Below are 26,277 nucleotides of genomic sequence, written 5' to 3' on the forward strand. Positions count from 1 at the left end.
TAACAAAAATAAATAAGAATGCAGGTCTACTAATAAGGTGTAAAACCTGATCATGTTTTGAGAAGTGCAGCTAACTGAAAAAGGATAAATCCCTTAACATGGCATGTAGTAAATATCCTGTGTCTGTTCTACTTTTTGTGTTAGAGCCATATTTGAGAACCTTTTAGTGAAAGATTTTCCCTGTTTGTAACAATATAGTGAAAAACATGCCTTCTCTCTAGCTGAAACCATACAGTGAACCGGGAAGAAACACATCTTAATAAAAGGTACCGGAAACAAATAGGTGGTATAGCAAAGACTGGGATTTGAACTTATGTGGTCCAACTATGTGTCTACTTATTGTGGTGACATGACAGTTTGGCTGACCTCTTTGTACATTGTCTAAACGCATGTGCTTTTTATATTGGTCAAGTGCCGGATGTCATGGCAACGGGGCTGGTCAGCCCTCTGATTGGCTGGCTCGACAGGATCATCCGTTGCCGTTTGCAGTGAGAAGTGCTGAGTGGACCCTCCTTTTTAAAGCCTCCCCCCATGGAGTTCATGGCCTCCTATTATTTAGCAGGTTTGTTTTTGCATCCTGGTTGAACCTTCTAGTGTGAGAGGAAAAAACTCCATCAGGATCATATATGTGCCTTTGCTGGGACGTGGGGGGCATAACCTAACAAATGTGTGGGGTGAATTGGTAAGGACTGCTTTATTCATTTTGTTATTCTTTCTCAGGTTGGGACTTTAATACTTTAAGGCATGCGCTGAAATAAGAGTAGAAGTTGAATGTGTTTCTTTAAAGAGGGGTGGCTTGGGTGTGAATACACTAATGGCAGCATTTAAGGTTCCTCACCTCCATTTTAATACTTGAACCTGTCACTACTATTGCTCAGGAGTGTTTAGTACTTTGGCTATATCCTCACAACTCCTGATGCATTTAAGGCAAATGATAACAACTTGAAAGAATGTTACATCTTGGGGGGGTTATACCAAACAGGTATGGTATTTTATGAGAATGTAGTTTTATTGGAAAATCAATTTCATTGGATATTTTAGAACAACCTTTTGGCTATAATTGCACTTGATCTCTTTATCATCAGTATTTGGAAATGAATGAAGAAATAAACCAAAAGAGTAATGTTTTGGATGGATGGTTCTTTGGCTAACAATTAGGCATACGTTGCATCCTTTGATAACTCTTTGCTAATGGTGACAGAGTATTGCCTGGTTGGTGATAATGTGCATAAGATTTGTAGCAACACTAAGTGTGAGCTCCTCTTGTTAGTTGCTACAGGGCGGATGGGAGAGAGGAATGTCTAAGTTACCTGGCTCACCGGACTCAAGGGACATCGGTGACCGGTCAGTTATTAAAAGCCAAGATGCCAGCTCTTGGGTTGAGAGGTTGGGTTGTAAACTGGTGTAATAGCAAAGTCCTCACATTTGCAAGTTGTGAAAGGCCGCTACCGGAGCAGAATATAAAAATCTGGATGTAGAGATAAGGAAATACCTGTTATCAATAAGGAATGTTCTGAGTGAAGAAAGGGGAAGAGCTTTTCTTCCTCAACTACTGTTTGAGAGAGGATTTCCAAAGTGCCAAATTTCCAAAAATGAGGACAACTATGACATTCATTGGACAAACCATTAAAACCATCAGAGCCACTTGCTCCAACCAGAGCCACTTTTGCTTGGACAAGAAATCTGAATGATGCAAGGATTTACAGGTCATGAAGAGGTCAGCAAGAGGTCAAGAACAATTTAAAGGGGTTACATCTGTGCTACAATCAAGCAATCTTATCTAAAGAGGCTCCTGAAGGAAAAAGTAAACTACTTTTGAGTTAAAGCCACCTGACCTACAAACTGAACCACTTGAAAGAAGGACAAAGACGAATAGGAAATTGATCATACCTCTTTTAAGCTAATGAAAGGTGGTGATGGCAAAAGGGGGGGTTAACTGAACAAACAATGTAGCCCTCGGTACATTTAACATTAAGCCTGCAGAGGGACAACAATAGCTTCAGCAAGGCACTACCACATCTAAACATTGCTAGATTTCTCTCTGGCCAGTTTAGCTGCGCTCAACCAGCAACATTTAAACAATTGAAGGTTTTCTATTTTCCATCGTGCTCAGCAGTCAGAACTCGGTGCGGCTGCTAGAGGTTGGACATATATAAGGGCTAAAGGGCACACCAGTGGTGAACAGTGCTCCCGCAACTGCCACTGTGCAATAGCAAAGAATGTGAGCTCTGTATCTGAAGGTCCCGTTATTCAGGAGGCTTGTTGCAATGGTGCTTCGGTGAGGAGTGTTACTGGTTGAGGTACTGTTCTGGTTTCATTTTCAGGCTTAATTTATGGATGAGGCAAAAAAGTGACGCAATCTAGAAGCCATTTTATTAGGTACAAGGCATTTCGTTTGGCAAGACTAGTTGTAGTTCGGGATAACCTCATGAAACACAAGAGTCCACGACAGAACAGATGTCTCATCAGTAGTTTGCCGCCATATAGCTTAGGGTGAATTGAAACTTTCAAAATAACTTGGTGCCATACATTTCGGAAGATACATGGATGACGTGTACAACATTTGCTTGTGAGTGTCAGTAGTTTGTTGCTGTGTGGTCATGTTAGCAGTTAACTTTAACATCCAAGTTTACAACTGTTTAAAATGTGTATTGTTTAAAAAGGATAGCATGGAAGGGATTGCACATATTTTTGTCTATGATTCTTGCCAAGAAAAGTCTGATGTAGGTTTCAGAATGTAATAACTGTGTATGTATATAAGGAATCAAAGATTTTGTTAAAAATAAATGTCTTAGTTACATAAAGGTAAATAATTCAGGTTAAAATCAGTCTGATAGTGTAAAGGGGCTATCCTACGCTCTTGGATGGCCAAAACAACTTTTTTAATCTTCCTGGGAAAACAGATGTGTATTCATTGACCCAAACAAAACATTTTTGTTGCAAAACTTGGGGGAGGGAAATACCTGAACTTGTCTAACAAAATTTGTCCAAAGGATGAAACAAAAAAAGATACATATTTCAGTTCTACTGGACCAGAGTTGAAAAGCCTTTTTAGTGTAGTACATACTTTACATATTCATATGAAGAAACAAGTTAATTGTGCTGTTAACTAAACAAAGACAGTACCAAACTGTTTTTTTAGACATGCACTTCTAAAGTCACACCAAACGTATATTTGGCTGAAGATCAGATGCTAAACATGCCTGTTAGTCTCAACTGAAAGGCTTCATGAAATCCATCATATGGTACTTTTTCAAGGGAGCCAAAATACATGAATAGATTAAATGAGGTGCCATTGTGGCCATTTCAAATTCATTTCCCTGCAATATGGCCTATAGGCAGGATAAATGTACTAAGACAACCAATGGCACAAAGGTAGCTGACTGCAAAGTTGTGGCTGTTTTTCATGATATCTGTAGTCATTAATGACTGCACACTCTTGACCATTTCTTTAAATGTATTGAACTGATATTTGGAATCTGTAGCATTTATACTGTTAAGTTTGTAAGAGAAAATAGAATATAAGACAATTTCTCTTTTACATAGTATTGCTTAGACAATAAATCAGACATAATTATTAAGTCAAGATTAATGGTGTGAAAAAAGCCAAATATAAGCACCCCGTCTTTCCCAACGAGGTAATGCTAAAAAAATGCTGTATAAACTGTTGGATTAAGCTGTTGCCATCTTCCTTGCACAGGTTTCCCAAGGGGACGCTACTGAGAAGCTGGCTCACCAAGTCCCGGCCCAGACTGCTTCTGCTCATTGCGGGCTTGAAGAGGCCTCAGGTGACCCTCATGCGGAGGAAAAGGATGAAGCGCACAAAAGTAGCAAAGGCCACGTAAGCGGTAAATATGGATAGTGTTGCATGTAAGAATAACAACCACCCCCCATCAAAACTGATAATTTGAGTGTTTGGTCTAAGGAAATTAGTGCTGTGTGTGTGTATTGCCCACCAACTGCAAACATTACTAGTAAATTAATGTGAAAAGGGGATTGCGCATAACCCTTTATTTACAGCAGATAAATGGTTTTCGATGTCTTACTATAAGGCTTGTAATATTTAATTGTATTTTATTTCAGATGTACAACTGAATGTTAGGAACATTAATATAAATAACACTACAAAGGGGCTACACAGTCTTAAGAGAATTTAAGTGTATTGTGTTATACACTATAAAAAGTCACGGTCACTATTAGTGACCTCTCAAACATCTTCAAACGTCAGTAGAACTCAAATCATAAGAGGTAGTAACTCATTTGTCAATAATATTTCATATCACTTAATGTTTGAGTTCAGTTAAATAATAGGTTATTAAGTAAAGATACTAATATGAAATTAGTAAGTTTTAGCAAGTTATGATTATTTATTATATTTAGGTATATCTAATATTCATTAAATAAAGTTATTATACATAAAATCTTGTCTCTTACTTATAGTTGGGTAATAGAATGACATTTTCCAATTTGATAAAAATACACTTGATTTATCTGTGTTATATACATGTCAAATTTGAACTCTTCTTAGAGCATTGTGGGTAATAAATTTTTTAAAACTTTTAGATAGTTCTACACATTGCTTATTGCATTTATGAAGGAAATTTATTATTTCTATAATAGTATTAAACAGTTTGCATTCCTATGATGTTGAATTGGCAGGATGAACAGATAAAAAGTAAAAAGTTATGAAACTGACAATAAGACAAAGACAATTCCCCATTCAAGAACATAAAATGCAGCACAGAAACTAATGCAACATGTACTGCTACAGGTCTTCCTCCAGCTACTGCCAGAGGAATGAGCACTGTGCATGCTAGATAATGCTTGCTGTGGTGGGTAGTGACAGATTATGATATATAACATTAAGGTTACGGTAAACTGATTACACAAAATAAATTACTGGTACTAAGCATTATGACAGACAGGACACAAACCTTTATATGTTATCAACAACAAAAAATATAGTTCATCACACACAAGAGTTATATTATATCTTAAATAAGATAAAAGGGGCAATGTCACCATTATTTCAAGTATTATCACTGAAATAAAAGTGAAAGTTACTGAAATTATTTGTGGTAACAGTTTTTTCACAAAGAAACTATGAGCATCACATTTGCAGTTCACCTGTATTACATCTAAACAGATATATTAGGGCTGTGACATCTAAAACTGTACATTAGGGCTGTGAAATCCATATCTGATTTCGATATTATTTTTGAATATGAGAAATAAATGGCTGTTTAAATGCAAAAAACAATATTTGAATAGTAGGATTTTCATCACTTTGTGCTCATCTGTTGTAAAATCCTGCCACGGCTTGTACAGCACACATTTCCAGTTAAGATTTAGGTGTTGATTAGCCAACCAGGCTGGGCTAACATATGGGTTATTCTGCTGCTGGCATTTACAAATCAATTTATTTCTGAGAGGGTGGAGTCTCATTTTTAATTCTACCGTACCTCTAAGGAATTATGTTAATATGTAAATACTTTGTAAACCGCGATTACGTTTAGTAAGAACATAAATCGGCGCAAGTATGTTTCGCTATCACAATATTCCCAGTGCTATGGGTCCTTAATGACTCGTTAATATGTTGCAAATTAACGTTATTATGTTGGTCCTTAACGTAATCAATAGAAAAAGATCAATGGCTCAGTACTGATAACATAAACAGTGCACGGTTAAAGTTAACTTAGCCCTCTGTTGGGTAGAAACAGAATTGTAGAAACAAATTCTGAGTCTGAGAGTCTACTGAATCCATATACAATAGCTAAATCCTTTTTCACATTTAGGCTCTCATTGACATTTTGTTCTATATAGACGCTAACCCAGAAAGTTGCCCATGTAGTGTTCATCTATTTGGAGGAAGGCCTCAATTAGACCGCTGATAATTTATAACCTAATTGGGCTTAACTGAATATGACAGTGATTTCAAATGTTAATTAAGTGGTATATACTTTTGAGGCTTAGTTATGTTAGATTACATTTAGCTTGACGTTTAAACTGATAACTACATTTAGTTTGATGTCGAAAGTAATAGCATTAGTGCAAAATCTCTGCTTTCCAATATTGTAGTTAGAAATGTCATCTCAGTCTAGAACGAGTAATGTCTGATGTATAAAAGGTATATGTGTTTGCAAGAAAAGGTATTGTGTTTGAGCTAACAGATAACTATCACCCACTCCTTGCACTGATACTTATGACTCAATGTCTAATCAGGTATAGGAATAGATGAAGGCATTTCTCTATAAACTGATAATCACGATTAAAAAAAAGGTTAAATCACTGACAGGCATGAAGTTAGGGCAAACCCTTAATATATGGATCTAAACCTGTTGGAACATCCAAATAACAACATCCCCAAGGTTGTGTGATGGATCGTCTATATTTGAAAGTGTGTAATATGTTGGCCAGTGCACATGTATGCCAGTTAGGCTAATCTATAGAAAAACCAAGTTTTGTCCAAGTGAATAGGCTAGAAAAAGGTGCGTCTTTGCGGGTTTCCTCTGGGGGTTCTGGTAGGGATAACGAGTTGATTTCCATGCCAATGCATAGGTCCAGGCTCGTAGTTTAAGCAAGACCTGAAAAAACGATTGCTTAAATTATGAGTCTGGTCCTATGCAGTGGCATTGAAATTCATCAATTTACCCCACCAGAACTCCTGGGACAGACCTGCAAAGACACGTAGCCTATTCACTTGGCCGATATCCTACACATACGCAACATGGGGATGTCCCAAGGATCTAACAAAGTACTCACTGTCTTCACAGTCTGATTCTTTCTGCCGCTCTGGGCTTGAGTACTGCGTCTGACTGTTAAAAGTCCTGCGTTATCTTAAGGACAAGACAGAAATAAAAGATTACAGCAATAAATGAATAGGGAAATAAATACTGAAAAGAATAATTAGGAAAATAAATATTTAAGTACAAATTAATGTCATGTTTTACAAATGTAACTAACATTTGTGTACATTTATATTTAGTTGCATGTACATCATTACAATGTATTTAGACAATTTATTTTTGATTTTGGCAGCTCTGGTACTCCATAACGAGGCTAGTTTACCACATTTGAATTAGCTAACGTTACTAGCAGTGGCGTCGTTAGCCCCGGATCTCAAATGGAACAAAAATTATAATAATAAATAAAATAGCCCTATATCTATTTATCTATAATTCCAATCGCGTATTATGACAATGTAAAAGTGTAGGCCTCTAGCGTGTACGTTCAAAACCATGTACTTTCTGTCCGGGGCGGGGATGTATTGTGATCCTAGCGACGCCTCTGGTTCCTAGCTAGCTAACTCCGTTAGCATTTAAAGCGAACGTTAGCGTAGTTAGCTTTTTTCTTTAACTATTCTTTTTGATGAAATTGTCACGGCAACGTTGCGTTCGACTACATATTTGCCTATTTTAGCAAGTCATCGTATTTCCAAGTCCCGACAAATAAATTTGCTCATTTTCAAAGGCATTAGCCCCTGACCAACTCTTCATCAAAATGGCTGCTAACGTTATCTACTGATTGATGGTTGATCATTACTAACAAGTAGCTCGCTACAGCTCTCAGTAACTTGCTAACCTGTCGATGAAAAACATGGCCAACTCAGCGTCACTTTTCAATACCAAATAAGTCCATGTATTCCTCCAAGTTTCGAAAGCGATGTATATATTTATTATAGTTTTCTCTAGACGTGTATCCCAATTTCTTTGGGATTTTTGTTTTACACGGTGCTGGATGCTTGCATTCCATGGCTAACTCCTTCCAGAGTCTTGCTAACGTATGAGGTGGGAAGAGTATGCAAAGGGGGGTGGAAACGCTCAACACCAAGGTCGGGAAAAAGGGGCGCTGCACTACAACTAGGACCAAAACATACAATACGAAATCATTGCAAACGAAGCCATGAGAACAGCCCATGCCGGTTGCCTTTGCGTCATGCTCCCGCCCCTTTTTGCGGGTAAGCAGCCCGTTTAATTTGACTGGCGGTGAATACAGAATCCGACGTCTTCGCCAATTCATTCATACAAAATAAGAAAAACATATTGCGTTTTAGCTATTAGGAGTACAAACACTATGGCCAGTTAGGCAAACAATTATTTTATGTCGTTGCCGATAGAGAAAAGTTAAGAAACAGGGGTTGATTGTCTATTCAGTATGACTCCATCAAAGTGGGCAAACGACCCAACCCAAGGGTCGGTGTCATCATAATAGTTTTTGGTAGTCTGTCCAATGTGACGTTACTGTAAACTAATTAAATCGCTAACATGTTTAGGAAGCTAACTAGTACCCTACAACTAAGGTAGGCCACAAATGAATGTGTGTTGCTACAATAATTTGCCATGAACAATTACATATGTTGCTTAATTTAATTAGAAATTCAATTCCCTATAATGTCATATCATGACATTAATGAAGAATTTAGACACACTTTTAATTGGGATTATTATTACGATAATCATTACATAAAATCACTTCAGGGAAGTGATTTTTTCCCAATACCTTTTAAAATATAATTACATTCACACCACACATTGTTTGGTGGAAATCTTACAAATTACACTATTAAGGGTAAGGTTAGAAAACAGAAAAACGGCAATCTAAACAACACAATTCACAAACAAAACTCAGTGAAATTGAACTGGCAATCATCGTACAGAGAGAACCAACATACTGAAAGTTTGTTGGGGAAACGACAACCCCCATATTCGACCACAATGTCATTGCAGCCACTCCAACTATTGTCCTTAACAAAGGTAACCCCCTACGTACCCTCTCAAAAGCAGAGTCAATAGAGATTATGCTAATGCATTTGACGACGAAACACGTTTTTGTCGAGCCCGCTCCGGTTTCGATACAATACAAAACAATATCTGAATATGATACGTTACGCAACTCGGAGTAAGTACTTCACAAGTAAATGTTCAATAACTAATGAGTAGGATACCCTAGTTGCGGTTAAAGCTACATTAGAAAGTATTGTGATGTCTCTGAAACAGAGATATATTAGATTTATGGGAGGAGGATGTAGTTATAGAAAAAAAAGCCACATCGGTTTGGAAACTGATGTAGAACATCGCAATCATTCAACAGTAGCCTAGCCTATGAGCTTAGTACACCCATTGTCAAGAGTTTAAGTCCTTCACTAAACACGCCGTTCCGACAATACTATTTTCCACTGATGGACACATTGTAAATAGGAAGACGAGTGATTCTGCAGAGCACACTCATATCTTCCAAATTCAATCCAATGATTATCCAGTAAATTGAATCAATCTTACCCAGTGACAGTCTGGTTATGGGCTCATGCCATTAGCTCAGTCTAGTGTATCTCAGGTGTCAGTTTTGGGGCCAACCCGGTTTTGTTCAGAACTTACTGAGGTTTCCCAACAGTTTTAATGAAGAATATTTTCTCTTTAAGTTACTTGCTCCTGTTGTTTTTGGGCAAATGTGGTTCTGTCAAACATCTAGAAATGTACGATCCTAAATAATTCATAGGCTAACATTGCAGGCCTACATACATTTGTATGTAGTGGACATCTTATATCCTACCTCATGTCAAGCAGTCAGCATATTTCAAATTGAAATAGCCTGGGTCCTTTATTTCTACCACCTAATTGTTCTACTGATACTTTAAGTTCCCATATTTCATAAATATTAAACTATGTAGACCTGTTAGTCACCTTGACTATTTCTTTCAAAAATCAAAAAATGATCAAATTGAAACCACATGTTTTTTGTCTTGCAGTACCTGCAACCGAATGCCACATTTCACTTGAGGTCTTGGCAAAGAGGATCTCCCCACCGGAGTTAGACATGGAACACGAAGACATGGAAGAACTACGTTTTCAATCTCTGTCAAAGCAACGAACTAAAAGCCAAAGCACACAGAAAAGGGGTTCCGCGTTTTTTGTGAAAACAAGGGATCGGCAACAGAGATCTAGACCCCCAGATTAATCGAGATCTTCTTCCACATCCCCCATTTGTACATCTCTTCAAATACACATTTGTTATGGTTCATTATAATTCAATGAGTGTGACTTGTACATTATTTTCATTCAGTGGCATACATTTAGTTTGACTGACTATCGCTGTGTTCTTGGGATAGATCTTTTCAAGTAAGATAACTATTTGTTTCACATGAGCAAATCTGTGTTTGGTTAAGTGAATAACAAAACAGTGCCTTTTCATTACTAGCAGATGCAAGTACCCAGTAACCGGAGGCACATTAGACATGCAACCCTGTGCTAAGGAAAGAGTCAACATTAAAAGTCTGACCCATTCATTTACCTTTCTGTAAATACACCCAAGTGACTTTGAAGGGAAATAAAAACAAAAGGTAATGCATTTATAGGTCAACAATTTACCAATGGGTACCAACAATGAGGCAACACTTCATTGTGCTCAAATCATAACGTTGACATTATAGAAAAATTATGATAAGCAATAAATATTTCTCTGCATTTCTTAACTACAGTATCTGAAATTGCAGACAGTATAGAGATAGAGGGGAAAAAAGGTTCAGATATCATTAAAAAGCAATGGCTTATGCTCTGCTTATGACACTCATGTCTATATAGACAGTGAGATATTTTGGAAAAACTTTATTTTACCCACACAGCTAATTAACATATTTAAACAAATTACAAATTACATTATATACACATTACTTTACATAGCTTGACAACGTATACTATAGAAGACCATGTTGGCAGAGAAATTTTTTAAACAATGATCAATTTCATGTTTTGTTTGTCCTAATTTTGTAATCATTTTGTCATGTTTTTGCTGCCATGGGATGGCATAAAAGTCACACAATACAAAATATCAATTGAGTTGGACATTGACACCCATCTTTGAATTTTATAAATTAAACATTTATGGTAACACCTTATACTAAGTTGTCCCATTTAAAATATACATTTATCAATATATAAATGTAATTAATTGTATTTTTAGCACAAAAGCTCAAATTGGAAAAGTCAAATATAATAGATTGATTGAACTAAGTACTAGTTCAATATCAACTTTTGTTGGGATCCTACACATTGAAATTCACCAAAACCTCAGAGAAATTTCAGTTTTGTTACTCATACTTACTCATGCTGTTTCAAATGATTACTTAAGCAATAAACTGCCAACTTAATATAAAGTGTGACCAGATACATGGGTTAATGTGGTAGCTTTATTGAAATGTGTGTTTGTAATCTGTATTTAAGTGATGAATACCTGTCACAATTGTCAACTTTGTATTTTCTGAAATTATTTGATATAAAATATCTAGCGGGTGTACAATGGGGAAAACATACAGAACAGCAGCATTAATGTCACTCTGAAGATATAGAAATGTCCCAACTTTACTCCTTAAGGCCAATAAGATAACAGGTTTTCATTTCAAATTTCAGATGCATTTCCTGCTGCTGATAAACTTCCAAGTTCTGATGTTTAAGCTCACCTAAATCAGTCAGGCTATTTAGATTTATTGTGCATTTTGCAAACTGTACAAATTGTATCCAGATACAAGCCTTTGCATTTATTGGGTTGTGTACTAGTTTGGTCCTTTGAACTTAATGACACAGCTCAGTCACCCATTAGTGCAGATACATTTGTTTTGGGGCAGAGCCAACACTCTTGAGGAATACACCCACTTGTGGTAGAGGATTTAGGGTAACGTAGTGCAGAACAGATTAACTTAGCCCTGTGCTTAGCACTAGTCTCGGATGGCTTGGTTATTTTGCAGTGAGTTTCTGCTGAATGAGTTTATATTTGAGCAGCTCTTGTTCCGAGACTGAGGGTTTAAGGCAATCCAGTGCTTGGTTAAAGTCCTCTGCAGAAAGGATTAGAGGAGTATCCTCCCTGTCCAGACCTGAGAGTAAAAAAAAGAGAAACAGAGTGTCAGAGTAAAGGATAAAATAGGTGATAATGGAAGGAGAGAAGGACAAGTTTGAAAGGGTGAGGACTAAGTCCCTACTGCACTGGTCATTGACATTTGAAATTGGGCAGTAAATATGGAGAAAGTCATTTATTATGCTATAAACAATATATGACATGCGTATGGCATGGCTAATTAGAAAGGATGGTATATGAAAAAAGTATTTTATATAATTTCAAGTACATCATTAATAATGGTTTAAGTTTTTGTGGAATGACAAATTCATAGGAATAATTGCCACAAATGTTACACTTAAGTAAAAACCTATGAAAATGATTTAGTATCTTCTCATAATTTGTGTCCATGTGTCACCAATTGAAGATATACTCATGTTGTGATTTGTTGTTAAATGATGAGAGGTTGTAGATTAGAGTAAATAAAAAAATTCAGCAGATTCTTTTATTAATATGACATTTAAATTATCATTTAATTTCAACTGAGCTTAACGTTTAGTAGACTCCCATTACCCACCTCCATTTTTTTAAACAGGAATATATAGTTCATTAGCAAAGCCCAAACTTACCATCAGTTATTTGTGCAATCTTCCTCTTGATGGCAGACATCATGGCATCAGAGCACAGGGCATACATGTCTGCCCCTGTGAGCTGAGGAGGGCAACGCTCCACCACATCCTGGAGACTGATGCTAGGGTCCACCTTGAACCTGAATTCACAGAAACAGCCAGACCCATTTCAATTAAAGGCTATTAAAACATCACATTTTGGACTGGATGTTTGACTTGACCACATTGCTTTAACAACCAGTTGCCAAGAATTCAGAAAAGCATCTTTAACATACAGCACAAATACCATATGCTTGCAGCATGTCTGCATTTGAATGTTATTTCTGCCATGATTGGAAATAAAAAAATAAATAAAAATACACAGCAGTACTGAGAATCAGGAATCCTGTTCTGCAGGTTACAACTTACTTTCTGACTATAGCCTTTAAAACCTGCAGCTGAGACTCCTTGTCTTCATTGATCCCGACATATACTAATTTGTCAAACCTGAAAGAAAACAATTATGTCAAACATAAAAAAAGAATACCGTAAGAACATCAACTTTTTGAGGACACGTGGATCGGCTAAACTAGCAGTCATTCGACTCCCACCTGCCAGGTCTAAGCAATGATTGGTCTAGCAGATCCGGCCGGTTGGTGGCTCCAATCACAAACACGTCCGCAGAAGAGTGAAGGCCATCTAGTTCAGCTAAAAGCTGAGAGACCACCCTGAACAGTCAACCAGAAAACAGGTTAAAACAAGGAAGAGGATGAAGTTACCCTTAAACTCTGATCCTCTGTTCATGCTGCATACTTTTCTAATCTCTGCCAAAATGTAAAATTAATAAATCCTTCTCAGGCACATTTGTGCAAATAGGCATTTTCACGCACCTGTCCATGACTCCACCTGAGTCTCCACTGCGCCCTCTGTTGGGGGCCAGAGAATCCAGCTCATCAAAGAAGATGATGCAGGGGGCCGCAGATCGAGCTTTGGAGAAGACTGAATGGGACAGAGTGAAGAAAGACACATTCTGAATATGCATTTAGGGTCCTTTTTTAATGATTTATTTTATTGAGACAGTAATAAATGATTGAGGATAGAGTTTCTGAAAGAGCTGTGAGCCAGGGCTTAACACATGTAGCTGTACATGTGCTTTGAAGGCAGCGGCTTAATAAAACTGAACCACTATAGGCCATGGAAGACCCATTTCATTAGAAAGCATTCTGTACAGGAAGGTCCTATTGCAGGTCATCTGATCACATCATAAGTATTTTTCAGACAATGGAACAGACAGACCAAACAAAGGAAGTACAGATCTTGGACATTCCACAAACATCTTCAAACAACATTGTTTCACTGAGCACCATTACATTTCCCAAGCTAGGTTTCCAATGCTGTGTGAACCTGGGTCTCCCACGTGAGAGGCAGTGTCCTTAACCTCTTCGCCACGACGCTTCACGTTTGCCCAGTGTCGGTATTGCATCTCGACATTAGATACATTTGCCATGCATTAACATCACGCCACATTTTAATATTTCACTAGACACCATTAAGCATTGTGTAAAACTGACTAACATTTCTTATTAAGTTTACCTCCACCACAAATAGCATCTATAAAATTTATTGCTTTTGCCAGTGGCTGTTTTAACAGCTTATTAGCCAGTAATAGGCTTACTAGGATCTACCAATTTACTATGTGGAATAGTCATGAGAATTAGCAATTTCTAGCGAGATTAAATATTAAGTTTACACAGCCAAAGCTATTTCATGGCACAAAAACTTTTGTTTCCTCATTCGTGAAGGACATTGATACAATAACTATCAATATAGGTGAGGATAACTGACCTTTTCATCAAGTGAAAAGACGAGCGAATCATGGAAACCCCTACTCTTTAACTGCCCAAGCGGCTTTGATCTAGCCTATATTACCCCAAAAAGGATGCAAACCTCGAAAATCCATTATAAATAGTCTCAATATAAAAAGTTTTATATTAGGGTAACTATAACATAGCTACTGAAGGTTATAGCCAGCAAAGTTTCTGTCCATCCTGACCCAGAAAGCATGCTCGGATGTGTACTTTGAAAATCCACCAGAAATAGTTGCAATATATTTATTTTAGGCTTACTATAACACTGCTACTGAAGGCTGTATCCAGCGACATGTGTCTATCAGGAGCACATCCTAACAAATAATTAGTTTTGACTGTGACAGGATTCAAACAAGGGACCAATTGCTTGCAGGTCCGCGTCTCTAACCACTACGCTATTTAACAAGGGCCGGTTGGTCACTCCTCTCCCTCACAAGACACTCGTTCTCCTTGGCCGGCTCCGCTTACGGGGTCCGGCAAAAAGTAGAAGTCAATTACCTTCAAAATAATTGACTGGCATTCACCTGATAATATGCTTATGTGCTTATAGATTACCATGATAACTTTCACTTATAGAAGCGCTCCTGGATACCAAAAACATCTGATGGTGTAACTTTATTCACTGTTTTTCTTATTATTTTATAAAAACCTAGCGACAGCTGACTGATGTATTGAATTAGGGCTAGATTTAAAGTATACAGAAGCAGGAAGGTCTACATTGGACTAAACTGTATGCAACGATAAAAACCTGACTTACATAGCCCAGGGAAGTTAAACAGCCATCTGCTTGCAAAGCGTAATATAAACACTAGCACTAACACCTACCTTCTCTCACATTCTCTTCACTTTGACCCACGTACATGTTGATGAGTTCTGGGCCTTTGACACTAAACGAAAAGTAAATAAAAATCCATCAGAAATGAAGCACAGCCATTCTGCAGAATTTATGCTGTTAGTTAGCTTTAGCATGTGCAGTGTTTGACTTGTGGTCTTAGCTAGTTAGAGGCTCTAATATTCACCCCCCTTCCCTTGGACCTGAAATCCAAATCCATAATGTCAAAGTGAAAAGTAAAACTGTTCTACTTTAAATACAAAAGAAGATTATTGATTGCATAAAAACACTCCAAAAAATTAAATGAATGTAATCATCACAGTATAACACCAAGTAAATTAAAGTTCAGGGATATCAATCTGCCCAGATAGGAAGCATAAGCGTTTGTGAATCAATGTCACCTGTTTTGGTACAAATGACTGTGACAACTTTCCAGGTGCACTGGAGAGGCAACAGCAAGACATCCCTCAAAAAGGGAACGGTTTTGCAGGTGGTGGCTAGAGACAATTGCGCTCTCCTTATCCTCCCTGACTGACTCTTCTCTAGTTTTGCATATTGATAGAGTCCTTGTCACTGGTAACATGAGGCGGTACCTGCAGCCCATTCAGGTTGCACAGGTAGTCCAGCTCCTCCAGGATGACACATCCATACATGCCTTCACAAGGTTTGCTGCGTCTCCCAGTACAGTCTCAAGAGCATGGAGGAGATACCAGGAGATGGGCTGTGACACGAGGAGACAGGGTCGTAGAAGGGCATCTGCCCAGCAGCAGGACCGCTATCTGCTCCATTGTGTGAACAGGCCCTCACGTTCCCCAGACCTGAATCCAATTGAGAACCTCTGGGATGTTATGTCCCTGACTGCCCAGGAGCTGGGCACGTGGGGGGCATACACACTACTGAATCACATTATGAGTTGCCATGATGAAATTCACGCAAGTTGGAACAGCCAGTGATTTCAACTATTTAATTTGATTTTTGGTGTAAGTTTGAATCCAGCCCTCAAGTGGCTGGTGATTTTGGTTTCAATTGACCATTACAACATCATTTTGTACTCAACAAATTACACAAGGTACAGTAAAGATTTTGATCTTCAATCTATTTAGTTAATCAAGACCCGATGTGTGATTTAAGTATTCCCTTAATTTTTTTGATCAGCATTTATTACAGCCATTAGTCTATTTTGTGAGTCACACAGCATTTTCGAAATAAACAGAAATTGCTCAAACTCTGTCAACATGGATGGGGACCTTTGTTGAACAGCAATTTAACTCTTCCCACATATACTCAATTGGAATGAGGCCTGGGCTTTGACTGGGCCACCCGAAGACATTCAGATGTTGTATTTAAGTCATTCCAGTGTGGCTTTGGCTGTATGTTTGAGGTTACTGCCCTGCTGAAAGATACAAATTCCCTTGTTTCTTCCAGGATTTCTCAGTACTTTTTTATATTCATTTTGTCCTTTATCTTCATCTTCTTTTCATCCATGCTTCACAGTAGGGATGGGGTTCTCAGCAAAATGTCAGGTGTTAGGCTTGTGCCAAACATAGCACTTAGTGTTGAGGCCAAAAAGCTCTATTTTGGTCTTAGCTGAACACAGTATATTCTTCCACTTGGTCGCAGTTTCTCAAGTCTTCTGGCAGACTGTAGAGTTAATGCGAGCTCTTTCAACAATGGATTTATTTTTGCCACTCTCCCATAAATGCCACTTGGGTAAATTATTTGGTGTATTGTTGCAGTATGCCCAGTCTCGCCCAGTTTGACTGCAGAAGCCTGTAACTCCTTTAGAGTTCCCATTGGCTTATTGGTGGGCTCCCTGCCTAGTGCCCTTCAAGCCTGGATCCTCTTTCAGAGGAAGACCTGTTCTGGACAGATTCAACATTGTGTGTATTCTCGATAATTGTTGTACAGTACTAACCAACAGCGGGACTTCCCAGGTGCGTTTAATCTGAAATCAAGCACATAGGTTCAGCTAATTGCCTGATTTCTAAAGACCATTGTTCACACCACAGCTCATTAAGGTTTGTCATAGCATTGGGGTGAAGGTTAGATTTAGTTTGTTTTATTCAACACTTTTTGGGGGTTGATCAGTCACAAAAAGCCCTGATCAAATCCATTTTAGATTTTATGTTGTAACAATATACACAGGGGTAAATACATTTGAGATCCAATGTAGCTTTTTAGCACAGGAAATTCCAATTTAAACACTGATCCTTGACTGAAAATACACAAAAACCTTTTATGGGTAATGTTGGTTAACAAAGTTTGGCTTGTTGGAGAATGGTCTGGCAAAGGAAAGTCAATGCATTTGGTCAGGAACTTGGCTGGGCAGGATATCATAAGATGACCATAAAACAGCTAATAAGAAAAAAGCACTTTAAAATCATTCAATAAAAAATGCTTTATTCTGTGGCAAAACAGAATGTACGTCCTACTCCACACGTTCTATCCAGTCACCTCTGGTGGCCTCCTACCTGAGGAAAGTCATGGAGCACTCGGTAGCGACAGCTTTGGCTAGCAACGTTTTCCCCGTGCCGGGGGGGCCATAGAGAAGAAGGCCAGCGCGGCGCAGGCCCAGGGACAGCAGCTCGGGCCTCTCCAGGGGCAGCTGGACCGTGTCCAGGATCTCCCGCTTCACCAGCTGCAGGCCACCCACATCCTGCCAGCGCACACTGGGGATCTGACCGCACACACACAGGGAAGGCAACACTTCACCACCATAAGCAGCTGATCAGCGCCAGGAGTCTCCACCTGAGCAAGCTAAATATGGGCTGAAGTCCAATCTCCTACCCAAGGTCTTTTGTTAAAAGAAAAAAGATAGGTGTAACCAAATATTAAGTATTTTGGACCAGGCCAGTGACCCAAAGTCTCAGTTGAAAGGTATCTGAAGATACACTCACTTACTAGAGCAACCACGGCAGAGTCTCCCTGCAGCAATCCACACCTTTCAGATGCACAGCAAAGAGTCAAGAATTGAAACTACCCTATGGGCCCCATTTAAAAGATGCAGTTGGGGATTGTTGGCGAGTGGTTGTACAAGAGCAGTCAAACCAAAACTGGCCCCCAAAATTTAAGCTGAGGTGTGATAGTGATTCTACGAACGGATAATGTACATTCTATAAAAACAAGAAACCACACAAGCCTAGTTCAGCTGGCAATAGAAAGTGATGCCATCTCGAGCATCCATCTCTTGGAACCTGGGTCACTCATATGAAAGGCTGTGTCATTAACCACTACACCATGGAGCTGTACATTTGCTGGCTGTCAGTATAGCCTCTTGTCTATACTGACACCAGGCATCTGTATATCCTGAACAAATCCTCTTTTGCCACTGGCCGTTTTAATAGTTAATTGGCCATTCGTGAATGACATTGATACAGTTAAACTGACTAACGTTTCTTACTAAGTTTACCTCCACCACAAATAGCGTCTATGTATGGCGTTTGCCACTGGCCGTTTTAAAAGCGTATTGGCCCATAATAAGCTTTCCGGTATCTACTAACTTACTTGAATAGTCATAATAATTAAGCAATGGCTACAGAGTCTGCAAAAGCTATTTCATTTCATGGCATAAGAACATATTTTTTTCTTTCATGGCAAACAACGTACTTTTTACTTTCATTAGTGAATGACATTTATACAGTAACTATCAAAAAAGGCGACGATAACTAACTTTTTCATCAAGTGAAAAGACAAGAGAGTCGTGGAATCTCAGAAATAATTAATAAATGGCATTGCTCTCAACAGATTCAAACTTAGATCAAACTGAGGCACTGTCTTTAACCACTATGTCACGGCATGACACGTTTCAGCAGTTGCTAGACTCCATTGTGGATTGTGTTAAACTGACTAACTTTTCATATTACGTTTACCTCCACCACAAATAGCGTCCATGAACTGTATTGCTTTTGCCACTGGCCAGTTTAACAGCTTATTAGCCAGTAATAGGGTTACTAGTATCTACTAAATTCCTAGGAATAATCATAAGAACTGAGCAATTGCTAGCGAGACTGAAGATAAACTTTTCCATGCCAGAAAGAGTCGCAATATAACCGTATACAGTTTCAGTTAAAACTTACTATATAATAACTACTGTATGTTAAGCCAGCAAAATGCATGTACGGATGCACCAGAAACAGTCACAAATCCTTTCGCCACTGGCCGTTTTAACAGCTAGTTACCCATTTGTGTATGACACTGATACAGTATCTATCAACATAGGTGACGATAACTGAATTTTTGTCAAGTGAAAAGACGAGAGAATCATGTAGCCAGCAAAGTGTTTGTCTGTCCTGAAAAAATCCTAATATCCACCAGAACTGTTTTATTCCAGGCTTCCTATTACGCAGCTACATAGGGTCGTAGCCAGCAACGTTTTGTCTGTCCTGAACCTCAGGCATAATGTGTTTAGACTTATGGGATTCGAAAGCGGGACCTGTTGCTCAGGAGCCCGCGTCTCTAACCACTACGCTATTTAACAAGGGGCGGGCAGGCGCTCGCTCACTCACGTCAGAGACATTCGCTCTTCTAAGCTGGCTCCGCATACACGGTGCGGCAAAAAAAGAAAAACGTCTAAAATGTTTATCTACTTCAAAAGTTGTCCATCCCTTTATCTGCAGTGACTGGAAAACAATTTATGTTTACCTTTGGGGCTCCGATGGCCTGGGAGTGGGCGTCTTGAAGGGTCTCTAAGGCATTGGTGAAATCCTGTGCCAGGACGGTTACACCACAGGCACACAGGTCCTCCTCCTCCTGCATACTGGCCCCATCTGGAAAACTAAACACAAGAGCCTCTTGAAATTATCAAGTAGTAAAAAAGAAAATATTGAAAGAAATATATTTCACCAGGAACAGAACTGAATTCAAATGTGAAAAACACATCGCATACAGTTGGTACAGTCCAGCAGAAATTCAGAGGAATCGGAAGGTTCATTGTGTGTGGACCACTCACAAGCATTTGAGTAGCCTTCGGTGGGCAGCTTTACCAGCCTGGATCAGCAGTGCACTTAGGTCCCCCAATACAAAACCCTGTGAGTTGAGAGGGGAAACTAAGGATAAACCGGTTCTGTGCAGCTCAGATAGTAGGAGCATGAAACTTACAACAGCATGGGCGTAGGTTCAATTCACATGTGAAGCCAGAACAAATAAAAATGAACATGATGCACGGCGACTAAACTCACAGCTTCTCAAATTGTGTCTAAACCAACCTGGTGCCATTAACACGTCCAGGGAAACGTAAGCAAGGGCACACATCCGAGAAACAAAATTGGACTGCTGTAAAAGAAGCATGAGCAAACATGTGCGCTGTGGGTCGTACCGCAGTGTGCTTGGCCAGCTTGGCCAGGTTGACGTCCCTCCCTAGCGGCAATCCCTCAGTAAGGCTGGTCAGCATGGCACAGCGCTGTTCCTCGCTGGGGCTTTCTATGGACACCTGGTGGATAAAGGCCGCGGTGACGTCTGACGACAGCTCCCGGGGTTTACTCACCGTCCCCACTACTACCACACTGAGAGAGATCAGTTCACATTGTGGCATTTATGCAGCTCTTTTTTCCCCCCCTTGCAGACACAGTCACTAATAAATGGTACAAAATTTCATAGCCTCAGAGCTTATGAAACCTTCGCTAAGCCCCACAAACGACCAGAAGACATCTGAAGTTGATGTTCTAAATATTTTTGAGTGCCGAGAGACATTCCCAATTCAACTTTCTATTCTACCAGTTTGTTTGCATTGAGGTGTAGTCCCCTCATTCTTGCTTTAGACACAGGCAGTACTATGGCCCTAAGACTAGATTGGTAAGGGAATAGTAGGAAAATATTTTTTGAAATCAGATCTGACGCTAAATTATACCCTGTGCCCTTCCAACTGTATCCTTACATCTGAAGCCATTACCATGGATCCCTGTCTAACCAAGAAGGAATTGCTTCACCCCACTCCTATATAACAGGTAGAAGTAACTATATGTATTGATGGTTTTATTCCCAAACTGATGGCAAGTGATGAATCTAGTATTGAATGTGAATTGTAAATGGAGCTATTCATAATAGCATCTGACAGTGTATAAGGCAGGAAAATTATGTTCTAAATTTCATCTCATAATTCTTGACTGTAGAATAATAATATAGTCAATGCCTTTCATATTTCTGTGGTACAAATAGCATGTGACAATAAGCTTGCTTTCTGGTAACGCAAGATACAAACTTGAGTATCTGTATAATAAACTGTCCATTTGCAGAGTGAGTTAATAGAAAATCACCCTTTCATTTCTTCAATGTCACCTGTATCTGTGATATATAAAAATTTCTGTTCCCTTATAAAATAAATACATTTTGTTACGAAACGTATGTGTCTATGAGTTCTATTGAAAAAATATGTTGCTTGTTGAATTACTGATCATTCAGAAATGAGACAAATTTGACATTATTAACACGCAAGTTCATCATGCGTGTTTTGAGAAACCAGAAGACAACGTAAATCCAAATAAATAAATTCTGTTATTAATAAGTCATTATCCAAACATGCCCAACCTCAAAACAAGCCCTAAGCCCCATACCCAATGCACATGTGGAGCTATGAAACAAGATGAGATAACTTGACAGGTGAAGCAATCTGGTAAAAAAAACACTAGCTTGCACAATCATAGGCTAGGTGTTTAATTTTCCATAATACAGCTCCGGAAAAAATTAAGAGACCACAGCACCTTTTTCTTACTTTTCCAAAAAAGTTGAAAAGTCTCTATTTTCCGGAGCTATGTATACCACTCAAAATCTCTCCAATCCCTGAAAGTGCACAGGGCTTAAAAGTTAATTTGGGATAGTGTCTTAGTTTTAGAAAGGTCGGGTACCTGGGAGGGCAGTTGAGCATGAGCTCACACAGGGCGGCCGTGACCCTGGCATCCTCCTCTGTGCTGTCCCTGGGGTGCCCGAGCAGCTGCAGGTTCCTGAGGAGCAGAACGCATGGCCAGTGGGACTCTGCTCGCTGGAAGGCCAACTTCATCTTGGTCTCGCAGGCGGCGGCCGTGTCGGCACAGAGCGTCACGCAGTCCACCTGTGTGGGGGAGAGAGATGGGTGACCTAAAAATATAGTATGATGTGATGTCCTCTTGTACACTGCTTGTTCACCACATATTTTGTTGAGACCCCTCCCAATGCTGTCATCAAATGCAATATCAACATGAAAGAAAAGATATTACAATAGTACAAAAAATAAGTGTGTGAGTGTGCACGAGCAGACTACACTGGTGTCAGTGTAGCCTGATAGTCCCCTGTTGGTAATATAGGCGTGTATGTGTGTGCACGCTTGTGTGTGGTGGAATACAATAAACATTTCAAATATCACCACTTTCCTTCAAAATGAAATGCTTACATTATAGAATGCATGGTTTTATACTCAAATGGCAGTGAGATTAAAATTATGTTTTTAATGGAAGTCAATGGGTTATTTTTGTCCATGAAGGTATCCAGAGAGGTATCTGACACTACATAAAATATACTAATGCAATCAAATCAATTTTGTTACTAATCTTTGACGTATCCAAGACTCTAATCACCACCAAAGCCCAACGCCCCTACTATTTATTATATGGAAAATATAAAAATTTTAATGATTTTTTGTAATAAATAACGAGGTAATTCAAACAATCAAACTGGCATTTAAACAGTTAAAATCCTGAAAATTATTGAATGTTTGTTTTGAGCAGGTTTCAAGTTGTTTAAGAGATTTATGAAAAAAAGCAGAAAAAAATATTCATGTATAAATATTTTATATCAGTTTATTGTAGGTGTACATTTCTGTTCACGAAGGTGTCCAGAGGGTAGTAAATTTGAGGGGCGCACAAGGGTTAAAGATACCTTCACTAGGTGTAGATGCAGTCTCCGGCATGCTGCTCTGACGGTGGTGAATTTGCCACTTCCACTTGGTCCAACAACGAGGGCGGTGCACACGCTCGTCAGAGTAGCAGAGCTTAAAGTCAGCAGCAACAGACAAATCACTAAACATAAAGTTGTGTGGCCAGCGGATCATCCACATACAGTAGTATCTTGTTACACTGAATATATTTAATTCCATGCACTTAACATATTGAATACTGTACAGTAGGTCTTTAGTGTCAGGTCAGATTTAGATTGTTATGAATGTACTGATATAAGATGCATTCTGACAACAGAATTGTATTTCAGAGATATGTTTGCCATTTACACACCTACATACCCTGTCACTGGCTGAGGTTTTACCAAGGTGATCCTGTTCCCTCACACCAGTTTCTCTCCTTTGCCAACATGTTTTTTCACTGTCAGATTTATACAGACCCTCTTGGCAACATACATTTTGATACTTTTAACCTTGTAATGCAAGATGTCATAGTGCTGATTTGAACACTAACCTGTCATTCAAATGGGGCTGAATGATAGTGGATAGTTGGTCAACTGCACTGGAAAGCCCTGGTGGAGACAGGCTGGTCCAAAGGGAAGGCTCCTCGCCAACCAGGGAACAGGGAGCCAGGCTATTGGTGGAGCCACCCTAAAAAGAGAGCCAGCATCCATGAACAGAGAATATGAAGAGAAGGTGTGTCATAAACGTTCAGAAGAAACCAGTGGGAAAACCTTGTCATTTTTGGTGACAGCTGTGGCAGTGCAAAACAATGGGTCATGTTTACTTCCCAAGAAGGTTGCATTTTTCAAAGCAGTGAAGTATACATTTCAAAATGAGCCCTCCATGTCATTAAGTACCATGTATAGAGTTGTGTGGACAGTGTCTGCCAGATAAGGACCACAGTCCTTGTCATCCTCAGTAAACCCACAGACCTTTTTCACTTTGAAATACACAACAGGCCACCTGAGTAGAGAGAAACAAGTGTCACAATATATCCAACAATCAAATCAATGCTGATTTGACTTAAAGCAGAGAGATATTACATCAGGAAGCAATTTCCTGATATTAACGTAGTAAAGCAGAACATCTATGGCCAATCTCAGACGGTCGTGCAGAGTGAAAATGTGAAATAAGTGTACATATTGGTCTGCTTATTAAAGTATGGTCACCTTGTGATTCCCTCAGAGTTGCTCTCCAAGACACCAGGATGCCCTTTTGTGGGTAAGCCCAAAAGTCCCCCCAGCTGCACCAACCTGGGGGAAAAGAATAACAGTATTAGCCAAGATCAAAAGGTGAAAAAATGCATGGCGCATGCAAGACTAATCTAAAAGGCAAGACACGGAAGGCAAGTATTTACTAAAACCAAAGCATTAGTGCACAAAGGCAAAGCATTTCACTAACCTTGGAATAGTAAAGTGCTCAGAGAGGATACTATCAAAGGGACCATGATAACTGTACTCTGGGGAGATGACTGTAGCAATGTGGAGTTCTTTGGCGAAAAGCGGTGATGCTGATCGAGAAAGACTCTCAGAAACTTGAGGACCTGACTGAGAACAGCCTAGATTCCATCTCTGAAAGAATTCATAGAAACACAGCATATAATTGGGCACAAAACCAAAACATTGTTACGAGAAGATCATTTGTGGTTGCTTAGATGTCCCAGGACTTAACAGAGGGTATATGGGCAGTCCACATTTCCTGGAACGTGTATAGGGTTTATAAATGAGAAAACAGTTTAGGGTTGCAATGAAAACCTGGATGTAAATAGGTCTAGAGGATGTTAAACAACACTAGGTTACCTTAAAACAAAAAATGTAATAAATACTAATTACCTTTATTTTTACAGCTCGGCTGGTGACTGGAACTGGCTCTCCATTTGACAAGTTGAACCAATGCGTTTGAGATATGAAGCCAACGTTGTTTTGGAGATCTAACTCAGAACACTTGCAAAAATCTGCCACAACTACATATGCGAGGTGGGTGCTTCCTACAACGTTGGAAGGCTCTTTGGCATGTGGGTTATCCTTAAATTGCACAGCACTTGTCTTTGCCTTTTCTGAAGAACAGTTAAACCTCGACACTACTACCCACTCACGGTTGAATAACCCGAGTTTAAGCAGTAACTGTTTGCTTACAAAAACTGTACTGTCGATATCGATTTCACTCTCGTGGTTCTCCCCCAGCACAATTATCTCTTGGTCGTATAAACGAGGAATTTCGACAACACTGATATCGAGCCTACACTCCAATGCTTGCAACACATCGGAGAAACAAGAGTCCAATGCTGGCTTGTTGTCAAGTAACGAGTTTTCTGCGTCAAGACTATTCGCATAGTGTGCAAAATCTGAAACAAATATCGAGGTCAACTTTCTAGTAGCCAACGTATTCAACGTTTCCAATGTGCCATGATTCGCGAGGTCTCTGCAGTCAGCGACCACCACTGTCGTGTTAACAGTTACCATCCCCTGCGTTACAGGAGTACACTCTAACACAACCAAGTTTGACAGAAATGTTTGCACCTGAGATATGTCATCCCCCAGTAAAGGATGATAGGGCAGTGATAGCGAGTCCCCTTGTCGTGCCAGCAGTAGTTGCCCTTGACACGATGCTAATATAAGAAGTCCATTGGAAAACCTTTCCGAGCTGGCCCACTTGGAACTCTGTCTTGTTCGTGCCCCTAAAACAACTTTGCTAAGGGCAAACGGTGACACTGGCCGCACAACTCCAATTGTATCTTGCTGAATACCATAGTGTTTCAGAAATAAATTACTTATGTAGAGTTTCAATATCTTTCCATTTTCGGCACAGCCTGGCGTCTCTTCCTCTGTCATCGAATGCACGCACAGCAAAACACCAGTTCTCCCCAGTGTTTGAAGCTTTCGAGATGTGAATAGAAGGGTTGCCGCAGGTTCAGTGCAACATGGAAACGCATGTCTAAGTTGTGACTTGAAAACAAGCACGTGCAAAGGATTTAAGTGCGGTGGAAATGAATCCAAACATGACAACTCAACCTGGGCTGCCATGATCAGCGTCATTAGCGTTTGAGCAACATTACAGAAACACTTCCGGGTCACGGAAATCTGGAATTTTTTAAAATAAAAAGAGACCAACGAATTACTTGGATAAATTGATTTTATTAATTGTTTGAGAACATGTACCTCTCAAAACATTGACAACAATTCAAATATGATCATATTTAAGAGTAATTTCGATAAAAAGTGGGTGTTAAAACACGTTTCAAGGGTAAAATTCAGACAATGCCAATGACAGAATATGGAATAC

General features: G+C 39.3%; 1 protein-coding gene and 1 long non-coding RNA gene across 4 annotated transcripts; one reads left to right on the top strand and one right to left on the bottom strand.

The window, feature by feature from the left end:
* The first annotated feature begins 575 nt into the window (after positions 1–575).
* LOC105026837 lies at positions 576–10,447 on the top strand. Of its 3 annotated transcripts, none has more exons than XR_829227.4 (3): positions 576–682; positions 3,701–3,848; positions 9,746–10,447. It is a non-coding gene; the product is annotated as an uncharacterized LOC105026837 (long non-coding RNA). The 3 variants fall into 3 exon arrangements; XR_829226.4 differs by lacking the exon at positions 576–682 and adding an exon at positions 2,171–2,569; XR_829225.4 differs by lacking the exon at positions 576–682 and adding an exon at positions 2,171–2,300.
* Positions 10,448–11,549: 1,102 nt separating this feature from the next.
* pex6 (peroxisomal biogenesis factor 6) lies at positions 11,550–26,033 on the bottom strand. The gene is made up of 17 exons (XM_010898580.5): positions 24,828–26,033; positions 24,397–24,566; positions 24,165–24,248; positions 23,853–23,958; positions 23,507–23,643; positions 22,977–23,088; positions 21,971–22,173; positions 20,446–20,632; positions 20,080–20,156; positions 19,773–19,905; positions 17,603–17,808; positions 15,125–15,186; positions 13,322–13,430; positions 13,043–13,159; positions 12,861–12,938; positions 12,453–12,592; positions 11,550–11,863 (listed from the first exon to the last, which is right to left on the bottom strand). The coding sequence occupies exons 1-17, from the start codon at positions 26,028–26,030 to the stop codon at positions 11,727–11,729; spliced, it is 3,261 nt and encodes a 1,086-aa protein (XP_010896882.3). The 5' UTR covers positions 26,031–26,033; the 3' UTR covers positions 11,550–11,726.
* Positions 26,034–26,277: the final 244 nt, after the last annotated feature.

This window comes from Esox lucius, chromosome 9 (genome assembly GCF_011004845.1).
Source record: "Esox lucius isolate fEsoLuc1 chromosome 9, fEsoLuc1.pri, whole genome shotgun sequence".
Lineage (NCBI taxonomy): Eukaryota > Metazoa > Chordata > Actinopteri > Esociformes > Esocidae > Esox > Esox lucius.

Coding starts and splice junctions, on each gene's coding strand:
- pex6 (XM_010898580.5), bottom strand. CDS start 26,030: ATGACGCTGATCATGGCAGCCCAGGTTGAGTTGTCATGTTTGGATTCA. Junction 24,567..24,827: donor GCCGAGCTGTAAAAATAAAG/GTAATTAGTATT, acceptor GAATTCTTTCAG/AGATGGAATCTAGGCTGTTC. Junction 13,431..15,124: donor TGAAGAGAATGTGAGAGAAG/GTAGGTGTTAGT, acceptor TGTCCCATTCAG/TCTTCTCCAAAGCTCGATCT.